The following is a 13,143-nucleotide window of genomic DNA, read 5'->3' as shown; positions in this document are numbered from 1 at the left end:
GTCGACCTCTAGAGCTGAAGTGTTCTTGCTAACGGCTTGCAAAATGTCAGTGTCACTGAGCGCAGGTTGTTACGTCATCTCACCCAGTTGATGAGGACGTAGCGCGGCAGGGCTGCCGTGGGCTCCTTCAGACTGCAGAAACCGTACATGATCCGGGTGTTATCGAAGGTGACTGCGATCTCTGCCAGACCGCCATCTGTCAAACACAACAATCACAGAGTTTAGAAAGAAAAGTCAATTTTTTCCCATCAGTTAGTAGTGTATTTTTTTTTCTTGTTTTTCAGTCAAAATATGGCCCATACTGGCCGACCACACAGTAATAGAACATGCTTTCTAGTCTAATCTTCTAAATGTTGGATCTTTAGTGAAGTAGTCATTTCTTAACTACTATTTAGGAAATAGGATTGTGGGGGATATGTGTGGGGTCTGGCCACCACCACCATCAGAATTTTTTTTGTTGCTTTTGTTAGATAGTTAGAGACATTTTTCTATAGCAGTTAGTAGTGTACAGTACTGTGCTTGACTGCAAAAAAAAAAAAAAAAAAAAAAAATGCTATTAAATAAAGTCTTGTTTTCCAGTAAAAATATCAAAACAAAAATATCAAGATATAAGACATAAGATATTAAGTTTCTTTTCAGAGAATAAAATGAAGTATTTTTCTTTTTTTAAGCATAAACTTTCACTAAAAATTCCATTGGGATAAGAAAATACTTATCAATTCAAAATACTTTAAGATATTCTCTAAATAATGTAATAGTCTTAATGTCTTGCAGTTTTGCTTCTGAAATAAATGTAAAAGTTTTGTGTATGTATATATATATATATATATATATATATATATATATATATATACACACACACACACTGTATATATTAGTAGTAGTATTTTTTTTATAAATATATAAATGTTTTTTAATAAAACTGTTAAAACAAAATAATTCTTAATAATACAATTCTGTAATATTAGCTGCAAACGTTTCTTATTTAAGTGGCCCATTATGCCAACCATGACTGATCGGTTAGTTACTGCTTCTCATGAGAGGTAATGTGCCAATAGACAGAAACAAATCTCTGGAGAGGGTTTGGACAGACAGACACACACACACACACACACACACACACACACACACACACACACACACACACACACACACACACACACACACACACACACACACACACACACACACACACACACACACAGTCTGGTGGAAGCTCTTTCCTGCTCCGGAAAAAGTTAATTACACAAAGTAGCAGACACATAAGCCCACTACTTACTGCCCACATAAAAACATTTTAATTCCATGTGTTTAATTTCAATGTCCAATTTCCCCCAACTCTGTGTACACTAAACTGATCTAAATATAATACCAATCCTGGTCATTTAAACGGATCATTTGAAATTGCAATTGGATAGATTGGATCCTTTCTGCTTTGAAATCTGATTGGCTGAGCTATATATATTTTTTTATTATTATTATTTTTTGTTATATCGTTATACAAAATATCTCAAGTTTGGATGGATGGTTTGCATCACTCTCATATTGTCATATTTACAGGCATTTTTAACAATGCTTAGATATGATGTTGAAAACTGCAGCAAAATGATGGCTTTAGAAACAAATACTTCAGGAACAAGAAAATCAAACTGTTCACTGTAAATAAACATTGCGGGAAATCTCTTGCAAACAGAATTCCCACAACAAATCGAACTTCTAAATCCTCTGTGCTAATCAACACAGCCCTTAATAATAACCTTCCCTCAGTCACAGACTAAATGATTGTCATCAGAGAGAAATGACAGGTTTCCCTCCTCCAGCTCTGAGGGAAAATACAGACCGTACAGTTTGATGCACCATAATAGTTTGAAAACGTAGTGAGATTTGAGTGACGGTTACTGACGCCAGTGTTTGGGATCTGTTCTGTTCATAGCTGGCAGGATTACAGTCCATTGGGTTTTAAGATTATTTAGATAAGCTGCAAATCAATAAAGATGTTTGTCCCTGCACAACTCCAACAGTGTTAATATCACATTTAATGCGTTTGGCTTCCGTGTCACGATATAATCGCAGGGTGGCGTTCACCGGCATAATCATGGTACATCAACAATGCAAATGAATGTCATCAGTCACAGTCTAGTGCATGACTAGATTCTGGTCGGTTATTATTAGATCGTCTATATTTGTACAGGAGGTATGTTGAGATGTAGCCTACCTCCCGATGAAGACAGGATCAAATCATTACTCTCGTCTTCATATGTGTATAAGGCCCTGGAGAACAGAGAAAGAAGAGAAAATTCAGTAAATGCCTGTTCAATCAAAGAATTCAGCAACAACAACAATACAATGCAAGAATAATAACAGTTATGAAGGAGGTTGCACAAAAATATTGGTTTTACGTAAAGCCCTTCTGCATAATGCATTATAAAAGTATTCATAATGTATATTATAATGCATTATATCTTTTCATAAATAATTGCAACCAAAATGCAAATCTAAAATTGGTTGTTTGCCATGTGTTTTAATGCATTACACTTTCTGCTATTATAAGTATATAGTATGTACATGGGGAACAGGACTATAAAATAAAGTGCTGCCAAACTCATCTCTGAAAGACTGGAATGCGTTCTATCCAGAAGGCCAAAGCAGTGCACTCTGGGACAAGGGTGCTGTTAGCTCCGAGGAGAAAAAGGCATTATCCTCTGTCATCTGAGAGCTGTGTGTGTGTAGGAGGATAAAATATGGAGCACTAGTACTTGTTATGCTTCTAATAAAAGTGCATCTGCTGCTTTTTTCATCCTTTCTCACGCTTACCTGCAAAAGCGAAAAGGATTCTGGTACAAGCGATATCTAGAGATATTAATGAATTGCGTACGCTCAGATAAAATATATCCCGGCATTTGTAACATGCCAAGGCTTTGATGTTTCGTTCTTTAAATAATGGAGATAATCATTAACATACTGTAGTGCACAGCTAATCTCATTCCCCATCACTGCAAAAATAATGAGTGGGAGTTTGGTGCTACGCTAGTAAAGACAACAAAGAGAGGAACAGAAGTTCTACTGCCGTAAGCTACCGCATGAAGCATGGGAAATGGATTAAAATGGCGTGTCTTGCTGTTTAGATGAACTGATATACAATGCTGAGAATATATTGTCCTAAAGTCTAATAAAAACAGTAACTGCAACTTCAGTACAAATGTGTAATTACAAATATGTATTTAAATACATGGCATGCAAGTTTCAATAGAAATTACATTTCATACAAGTATATTTTAGTTTACCATAAATCCCTGTCAGTACATTCGGCAGTATTCACTTTCACCATATTTCAAAGACAATATTATGAAATTACATATAAAGATATACTTAATTCCCACTCAAGTGTGTTGAAAAAAACTCTTAAGTTCGATTTATTGCATTAAATATAATTTAAACTATAATACATTTTTATTTCATTTTAAATAACATACAATTAAAGTGTACAAAAACATTAGGTTTACAGTAGTTCCCACTTAAAGCGATATTTCACACACACACAAAAAAAGAAAATGATGTCATCATTTACTCACCCTCATGTTGTTCCAAACCTGTATGAGTTTCTTTCTTCTGTTGAACACAAAAGAAGATATTTTGAAGAATGTTGGTAACCGGACAGTTGATGGTGGCCATTTTTTTTCCTACTATGGAAGTCAATGGGGTCCATCAACTGTCCGGTTACCGACATTCTTCAAAATATCTTCTTTCGTGTTCAACAGAAGAAAGAAACTCATACAGGTTTGGAACAACATGAGGGTGAGTAAATTATGACAGAATACAGACTACTGTATCCCTTTAAGCATTTTGTTTAAAAGTTTATTATTTTTAGCAAAAAGTACTCATTAAAAGTATGCTAAAATGTGCCAGTGCCATTGTGATATGTTGTGTATAGGGTGTTGCTTTTTGGTTGTTCTAAGTGTTTTTTAGTGCATTTCTATTTATCTGCAAGGGTGTTGTGAATGGTTGTCAGGTGGTTGCTCTAATCAAAGTCTAGTCTGTGGAACTTTTCTGCCAGTTTTATAATTCGCAAGGCTAAAAACATGTCCAAAGCACAAACAAGCAGATTTAAACAGTGAGGACTTCCCTTACCTGACACTATCTTCCAGCCTTTATCAGCCTTTATACTGACAGGCTTACAAAGAGACCCCTATTATAATGCAAACAATCACATGCAAATATTCTGGAGCGCTGGCAGAGAAAAAGTTTGGCTGCAGCCAAGGGTAAAACTACGCTACAGCTCTTAAATAATAATTATGTTGTCACATGTTTATGGGGGTAGAACAGAGAAGCATGTCAGAGTGGCTGAAGGTCCACGGGGTTGATATGGATGTGTTTGAAATATGTAGATTTCATCTGCCTGTGTGTCATAATGAGAGGAATGTTGTGTGCAATGGCCAATCAGCTTTGGTAAATTACATCTACCAGAAATCAGTTCATCTTGTCAAATGAACTAACAGCATTAGGACAGTATCCGTTCTTCGCAACGTAACGGCTTCTGCCATCATTCATTCGTCAATTACAATTTAACTTGTGCATCAGCATCCGATGTTCTTAACGTTAAGTTTGTCTGAAAATAATGTAATATGCCATTTAACGCAATAAACAAGTATTAAAAGCAATGTTGGTATCATATTGGTTATTACAGATTTTATAAATGCATTGGTGTTGGTTGATATGGGATATTAAATTGTGCATATGCACGTACCTTATTTTTGCAATTAGATAACATTTGTTGTAATCTAAAGACCACTTAAAGAGGTAGTTAACTCAAAAATGAAAATTCTGTCATCATTAACTCCCATAAGATTGTTTATTCATCTTTGAAACACAAATGAAGAGATTTTTAAATGAAACCTGAGAGATTTCTGTGAAACTTGAGGTTGAGGAGATTCCCCCCTTCTATGTGAAGCGCTTTGAGGTCTCAGAAAAAGCGCTATATAAATGTAACAAATTATAAAGTGCTTTTCCCCTGCATGGTACAACTCACTTTTGGGGGGGTAGTACCTGGTTAGTACCTGGTACTTCTTTTTTAGTACCACCTCGGTTGAGGTTCCAAGCGAGTCGTCCGATACTAAAATGTGACGTGTAAACACTGCAGATCACTGATTGGTCAGAGAGAATCATCACCCACTTTGAAGCGGTACTAAACTGCAGTGGGAAAGCAAACCGAGCCAAAGTAAAGCGAGCCGAGTCGTGCCGAGTCGTACCACGCCGTGGAAAAGCGTTAAAGTATTCCAAAAATAATCTAGCTATTTAATCCAGAAAGTCTTATGAAGAGACACAATCTCTCAATATTTTCATTTGTGCTTCAAAGGTGAACGACGCCATATGAGTTTGGAACATAAAGGTGAGTAAATAATGACAAAATTAAAATTTTTGGGTGAACAAACTATTTAAAGTTTAAAACACTAATAATTGAATAACACTAAACGAAATCTCCAGCATCTCTAAATTCACTTGTCTAATTTAAAATTCTTGGTTTTAGCATTATTATTTTTCATTTATTCAGACAAAATGGTAAAAATGGGACATATTATGCCCTTTTTACACAGTCTTGATTTTGTTTTGTTTTTGGGATCTACTAGAATAGGTTTTCATGCTTGATAAAAAAAAATAAAAAAAAAACATTATCAGCCCAAGAGCTGTAGTTCCAACCTCTTAAGTTTGCGATGCTGTTTGTGAATGTTCGTTGGAACTATGGTTTTGGGAAACGACAAATCGATGAACTATGTTGGTAACGACGGAACTTGCGAGCATAGTTATGCTTAGAGGAACGCACCCCTGTTTTGTTCCAGTCTCTCAAAAGCCCCTCCTTTTGAAAAGCACAATGTGCTCTGATTGGTTGGCAGGACCAGTGTGTTGTGATTGGTCAACTGCTTCAAACATGCTTCAGAAACACACCCCTTACCATAACAGAGTTCGATCTGGGGTGAACAAAAAACAGGCCTTGCCCCCTTTATTTTGCATAGACCTTGGGTGGGAATTATTTAAATGAGGAATATTGTGATGTGTTCGTTCCCGGAAGAAAACTCAAGACTACGATGGAGGCGTTTCAGGGAGATCAGAAACTGTGCTTACTGACTTTGTGCTTTGTAACTCTGCAGACCTTTTTCATGCTCAAACAGAAGCACACACACACACACACACACACACACACACACACACACACACACACACACACACACACACACACACACACACACACACACACACACACACACACACACACACACACACACACACACAAAAAGCACAATAGATACTCTTTAATATCAGCCATAAGAGGAAAATAGTATTTTAATAGTAGTGCATCCCTACTCAGCAGGCAACTCCATATTTACCCTTTCCGGCGGCTGTAGGTGCTTTCCACATCATTGCTAGGGGGTTGCTTGGAGGAGACCCTAAGCAGAAGGCTACACTAATAAAAGTGTACTAATGAGTTGAGATTCGCTCATAGGGTGAGTGTATATGGTTTTGCTGAAACTTCAGCTGCAACCCTTAAAGTTTATTTTAGTTTGTGGTTTATCACAGAATACGGAGGAGCCTGATAGACACAATAATGTTGAAGAAGAATAACACTGGCCCCCAGTGCAAGGCCATGCATTATGAGTATCCAGTACAGAAAGATTTGACAGATTCCAATCCATCGCATGTGATTACTCGGAACCTGCAATTATTATGTTGATTATAGAGGAGCTGAAAATAAGTTCACTGGAAAATATATAGCCTACAGCACAAAAATAGACCTACTTGACTACGCTCTAATTGTTTTCCAACTGAGTGGTCCCACAATTAAACATCTAGGGCAGAATTCTAAAACCTCTCCTTCTCCCGAGTTCCTCTTTCATCACCGAAACATTTCCCCTCAACCAAATATCACCATTCCCGTCAGGGGCCTCAGCCTGAGTCATAAGGTCCCTGGCTCATTCACAGTCTGTCTCACGACCCCCCTGGCTAACATAACGGTAAACACACACACACACACACACACACAGCTGAATATGCTATGGTAAAGAGTACAAGATGGAGGAAATATTAGTAAATAAGAAATACCACAGACATCAGAGAAAATAATACAGGGAGGAGGTGCAGCGTTTGCTGTTGTGCGCTTCTATAAATATTCCATTTAAATCTGACTCGTTTTATTATTCATAACAGACTCTCATGACCTAGAAACGCGGCTCAGAGCGTCAACGAGCCCAGGGAGAAGCTGAGCGCGATTTGCTCAAGCCCCAGATTGGGGGGCTCCTCTATTGTCTCGCAGGGTGGGAAACATGCGAACAAACTCTCTATAGCCATGCTAATTAAAGCGTTCCCTTAGCGTGAGTGAAACGTTGAGGCATTCCTACCTTAATAACACTACATGACCTCCTGCAGTGCTTGTTTCGTTCTGTTTTATTAATTTATTCACATTTCAATGCAAACCATAACTTGAATACAATATAATTATGGTGATTCGTTGTAAAAATGCCAAAAGCGGTACCAAAAGTAGTCCAAATGATGATATGTTGCAGTCGCCTCTGTGGGTATATAATAGTTTTGTATGAGAGACAGAGCAGAATTTACTGTAAGTTATTAATCGCTGAAAAATCTTATCCTGATTCATTCCATGAAGGCGCACAAATCAAACACGCATCATCGGAAACACAGAATGTTGCTATCTGTGACGAAGCAGGCGAGAGCCAATGAGAGTTTGATATCACTGCTGAAAAACGTGTTGTAAAAATTCTTGAGGTGGCCATTTTTAAATATATAATGAGTGCGGGATCTGATGTTTACAGTCGCTGCTGAGAATGGAGATTAAGATCACTGAATTAAGGCAATTGATTACTTTTGTGAATTTATGTTGCAGCTTTGGTGTATTTCATGGTTCTATTGTCAGTCACAGCATGGAACTATACTGAGAAAACACCTTTTGTGTCCCACGACAAACAAAATAAAAATATTACATAAATGCTATTCATTTTAAGGCTTTGAAGTGTAATCTTGTTTAACATCATGCAATCCTTCGAAACAAGTTTGCAGCAGAAGTCAAACAGTACAGGGCGAAATGTTATCATTTCATATTAAGTAGATATGTAAACTGCAATTAATAAATGCGACTGAAAACAATTACATTAATATGACAACTGAATACAATAGAATCAAAATATGAATGCAACGATTTTAATATTCATAAATAAGGATTTGTAAGCAGCTTTTCCAGAGCAGCAGCACGAGCTCTGATGACGACAAACATATATAACTACTATATATAACTACTATATATATATATATATATATATATATATATATATATATATATATATATATATATATATATATACACTCACCTAAAGGATTATTAGGAACACCATACTAATACTGTGTTTGACCCCCTTTCGCCTTCAGAACTGCCTTAATTCTACGTGGCATTGATTCAACAAGGTGCTGAAAGCATTCTTTAGAAATGTTGGCCCATATTGATAGGATAGCATCTTGCAGTTGATGGAGATTTGTGGGATGCACATCCAGGGCACGAAGCTCCCGTTCCACCACATCCCAAAGATGCTCTATTGGGTTGAGATCTGGTGACTGTGGGGCCCATTTTAGTACAGTGAACTCATTGTCATGTTCAAGAAACCAATTTGAAATGATTCGAGCTTTGTGACATGGTGCATTATCCTGCTGGAAGTAGCCATCAGAGGATGGGTACATGGTGGTCATAAAGGGATGGACATGGTCAGAAACAATGCTCAGGTAGGCCGTGGCATTTAAACGATGCCCAATTGGCACTAAGGGGCCTAAAGTGTGCCAAGAAAACATCCCCCACACCATTACACCACCACCACCAGCCTGCACAGTGGTAACAAGGCATGATGGATCCATGTTCTCATTCTGTTTACGCCAAATTCTGACTCTACCATCTAAATGTCTCAACAGAAATCGAGACTCATCAGACCAGGCAACATTTTTCCAGTCTTCAACTGTCCAATTTTGGTGAGCTTTTGCAAATTGTAGCCTCTTTTTCCTATTTGTAGTGGAGATGAGTGGTACCCGGTGGGGTTTTCTGCTGTTGTAGCCCATCCGCCTCAAGGTTGTGCGTGTTGTGGCTTCACAAATGCTTTGCTGCATACCTCGGTTGTAACGAGTGGTTATTTCAGTCAAAGTTGCTCTTCTATCAGCTTGAATCAGTCGGCCCATTCTCCTCTGACCTCTAGCATCAACAAGGCATTTTCGCCCACAGGACTGCCGCATACTGGATGTTTTTCCCTTTTCACACCATTCTTTGTAAACCCTAGAAATGGTTGTGTGTGAAAATCCCAGTAAACTGAGCAGATTGTGAAATACTCAGACCGGCCCGTCTGGCACCAACAACCATGCCACGCTCAAAATTGCTTAAATCACCTTTCTTTCCCATTCTGACATTCAGTTTGGAGTTCAGGAGATTGTCTTGACCAGGACCACACCCCTAAATGCATTGAAGCAACTGCCATGTGATTGGTTGATTAGATAATTGCATTAATGAGAAATTGAACAGGTGTTCCTAATAATCCTTTAGGTGAGTGTATATATATCTGCTCTGGAGAAGCTGCTCTCTGTCTCAAGTCGGACAAAATTTCGAACCGGCATGCACTGCTTTAAGTCAGACACCGATCAGTTTGCACAGCGCTGCATGAAGTCGAACAAGCCTAAAGACTAATGACTTAACAAGACACACCTGAGAGCAATGAACAATGAATGAACCAATGAGAACGTGACACATGAGACTATGGAAGCACATGACAGGATCACATAAGACTGTGATTAAACTTCAAAATAAGACATGAAACAAAACACTCTTGAAGTTCACTGACCCTGATGCTACAAAGATGTGAATGGTTTAAGTAAAAGTATCGGCTAGTGACCTTCCTCATTGTTAATTACATAGCAGACATACAAAAATGGCCAAATTAAAAGGTATGCCAAAGGACGAGAAAAGAATGTGCACGGAATTTGGTCAGTTCCACACAGCTGCAATTAGTTCCATTCTGGCTTTCGGAATTCGTTCTCGACCGTGTCATTATGATTACTCCGCCGCACGCCTAAGCAGGGACTAGTAATCTGATTGTTTCTCCGAGGGTCGCCGTGTCCAATCTGCCCCATACCCATGACTGCGCTCTTTTTTCCAGGAAGCCAAAGCAATCAAACATTTCCGAAATGTTTCCTACAGCCTCATAAACTGATTCCACATGTGTTGCCTCTATGAGAAACAAGACACAGGTAGTTTTCTCTAAAGTGAATGCATATGCACAGTACTGAAAGTCTCTTTCTTGTTGTGCAGAAGAGGAAGTATTGTGACATTGGAAAGAAAAGGTCACGGGTTTTGTAGTTCATGTGTTTTGTGTGGGAAGGAATATGTTGATCAGGGAGAGAAATGGCTGTGATAACAGATTTTATTAAATATTATCAGGTGTGCTTTGGGGAAGCACCGAAACTGATGTTAAAAGATTGTAGACGAACATGGTTTATTCAATGCCTTGTGTTGATATCTATCAAAGCGGTGTCCAATAACCAATATAATAGAGCATAGTAATAAAGTACATAGATGAAAAATATAGATATACACCCTATGCAAAAACTTAACCATTAGCTTATCAATAAGGCACTACCTTATTAGTACCTTAAGCTAATAATATGAACCCTTAAGGTAGTAGTGTGGCGTGTTGGGGAAAGTTACTTTTAAATGTAATGCCTTAATATTGATAACTAATTGTGTTACTTAGTTACTTTTTCTCAAGTGGAACTTCTTTGATCAATGTAATGAGTCCTTGCTGAATAAAAGTAATAATTTCTTTCCAAAAAATCTTACATACCCCAAAATTAACTGCAAAATAAAATGCACAGATCATCTTGTATAAAACAAAACACACACACACACACACACACACACACACACACACACACACACACACACACACACACACACACACACACACACACACACACACACACACACACACACACACACACACACACACACACACACACACACACACTTCACCCAGCTATTCTCTTGCGAAGAGATTGTCTCTCTGTAAATAACAAAGCTCAGCAAAACGTCCAGCCACAGAGGAGCTCATGCAATTAAATTCAGTGGATTGCAAATCAACGGTGGGAGGCAGATGCTATCTAAATATAATTGGCCAATACAGCCAGTTCTAATAAAAAAAAAGAAAGAAAGGATGCAATCCTGAATCATAGTTTTCAAACCCATCAAGTCAGTAAACTAATAACACTTGGAAATCTGCATTACAGTACAGTGGGAAATGTCCTAACGGAAAAGTGTTTTCCAGGTCCAGTAGTAGTGTATAAAATTCAATCCCGCATTCGCCCTAATATAGAACATGCATTTATTTGCACACAAATTCTGTTTCTGCACCAAAAATATTGACGCAGTAACAAAATTTGTGTGAAAATAAATGGATTAAAAATTACATCAATTCAAAATAAAAGTACTGAAAAGTGTTTTTGTTTGTTTTTTTGTTTTATAATACCACATACTTCGCTGTTTAACTGCAGAAAATGAGACGCACATCCAAGAGAAATAATGGGAGAAACAACATAAATGAGACTTGATGTAACTCTCACAGTCCATGGAAGGACCTGACAGCCTCTATGAAATACACAACAATCTAAGAATGTCCATTAATAGGCCAAATTGAGCACCATCAGCCCTGTGCATATATATATGCCCTACGTTTGATGTACTGAAGAACAGCCGTTTTAATTGGAACACAAATGAGAGAAAAAAGGAAAAGCTCATTAAAGGGGAAAATGACATGCACTTCAAAGAGCGAAGGAGGTGCTAAAGATAAAGAAATGGCCTGAAATAGAACAGTACTTCTCGTTCTCGGCTCACGGTTGATTAGGGCTGATGCTGGATTATAGTCCAGCACTAAATCATCACCTCTGTCCCGGGGCCAGATCGGGGCAGGTTTCCAACACACGGCCCAGATGTTCATTCAAATAATCTGTGTAGCCTCAGAAAACAGAGCCATTGAAAATTTTGATGAAAAAGCTTTGATAAAAAGAAAACCTGTTTCTTAAAGTAAACAAAATAAATAAATATAATTACATTTGAATAAGCAGTATATTATCATATAATAATAATATTAAATATAGATACAAGCAGTAATTAATGGGATAAGCACAAAGAAGGCACGATAAGTTGTGCCAGCATGGCTGGGAGCATCAGATCAAATGCAACAATGAGCAATTAAAGATATATTAAGATGATTTTAGGTGAAAAGGCTGAAAAATCATGAATACAATCACTAGTAATGTGATTTAATGGCAGGGCTTGACATTAACACCCACCAACCCGCAAATGCCGGTGGATTTCAGCAGTGGCGTGTAACGCAGTCACTCCTACTCGCCACTTTAGCGGGTTGAATCTATATACATTTTTCAATTGTAGTCTTTTAAAAAGGCATCTGAAATAATAAACTAAGTGCAATGAAGTGTTGTCAAAAAATATAGATTTTTCGATACATATCGACACTGAAATATGGGTCATTACCTCCCTGAAAATGACTTTTTGCAGGTTGGGATGTCTGTAAAGTGATAGCAGCATAATATACCTGCTGCCAAATTATGAGATAGTATTAAAAAGATCTATATTGCAGTTTTTCCACTTGGTATCGATGTCAAAATTGTGGCCAGTGAAAATGCTGAGTGGCAAGTAACTTTGGAAAACCACTAGCCACAGTGACTGGTGAGCAAAAAAGGTGACCAAATTGATGTGGTGTGGTCAAAGTAAGGTGACAATGACACATGCTAAATTTGGTGTCAATATGCCAAAGAATTGCAGCGATACAGCCTCTTGGCATCATGCCATCTAATTTGTTGAAAAACAGTTTCATATATCGACATGAAATGAAATCCATAACTTTTTGCAGGCATTGTCTAAAGATCGTCAAATCAAGGAATTGACCCTTCAAGGAATTGACCCTTCGCAGGGAGTTTGATTGACAGGCGATCTGACCAATCATAATCCGCCATCCGCCGAATCCGCCATTTTTGTTCGACAAAGCAGTCAGGAGAGATAGTAGATTAACGTTGGAGGATTTGAACTTGAAAAAC

At 37.8% G+C, this 13,143-nt stretch overlaps 1 protein-coding gene across 6 annotated transcripts in view; it reads right to left on the bottom strand.

The window, feature by feature from the left end:
- dbn1 (drebrin 1) overlaps nucleotides 1-13,143 on the bottom strand; it is an 81,083-nt gene that overhangs the window by 26,006 nt on the left and 41,934 nt on the right. For all 6 annotated transcript variants that reach the window (XM_082141304.1, XM_082141302.1, XM_082141305.1 and 3 more), the window contains exons 2-3: nucleotides 2,216-2,271; nucleotides 84-196 (exon numbers count right to left, since the gene is read on the bottom strand). In XM_082141304.1, the coding sequence (XP_081997430.1) occupies nucleotides 84-196; nucleotides 2,216-2,271 (169 nt within the window). The remainder of the gene's footprint in view (nucleotides 1-83; nucleotides 197-2,215; nucleotides 2,272-13,143) is intronic.

The sequence above is a fragment of the Leuciscus leuciscus genome (assembly GCF_965113295.1).
Source record: "Leuciscus leuciscus genome assembly, chromosome: 16".
Taxonomy (NCBI): domain Eukaryota; kingdom Metazoa; phylum Chordata; class Actinopteri; order Cypriniformes; family Leuciscidae; genus Leuciscus; species Leuciscus leuciscus.
This window is presented reverse-complemented; position numbering and strand designations above follow the sequence as displayed.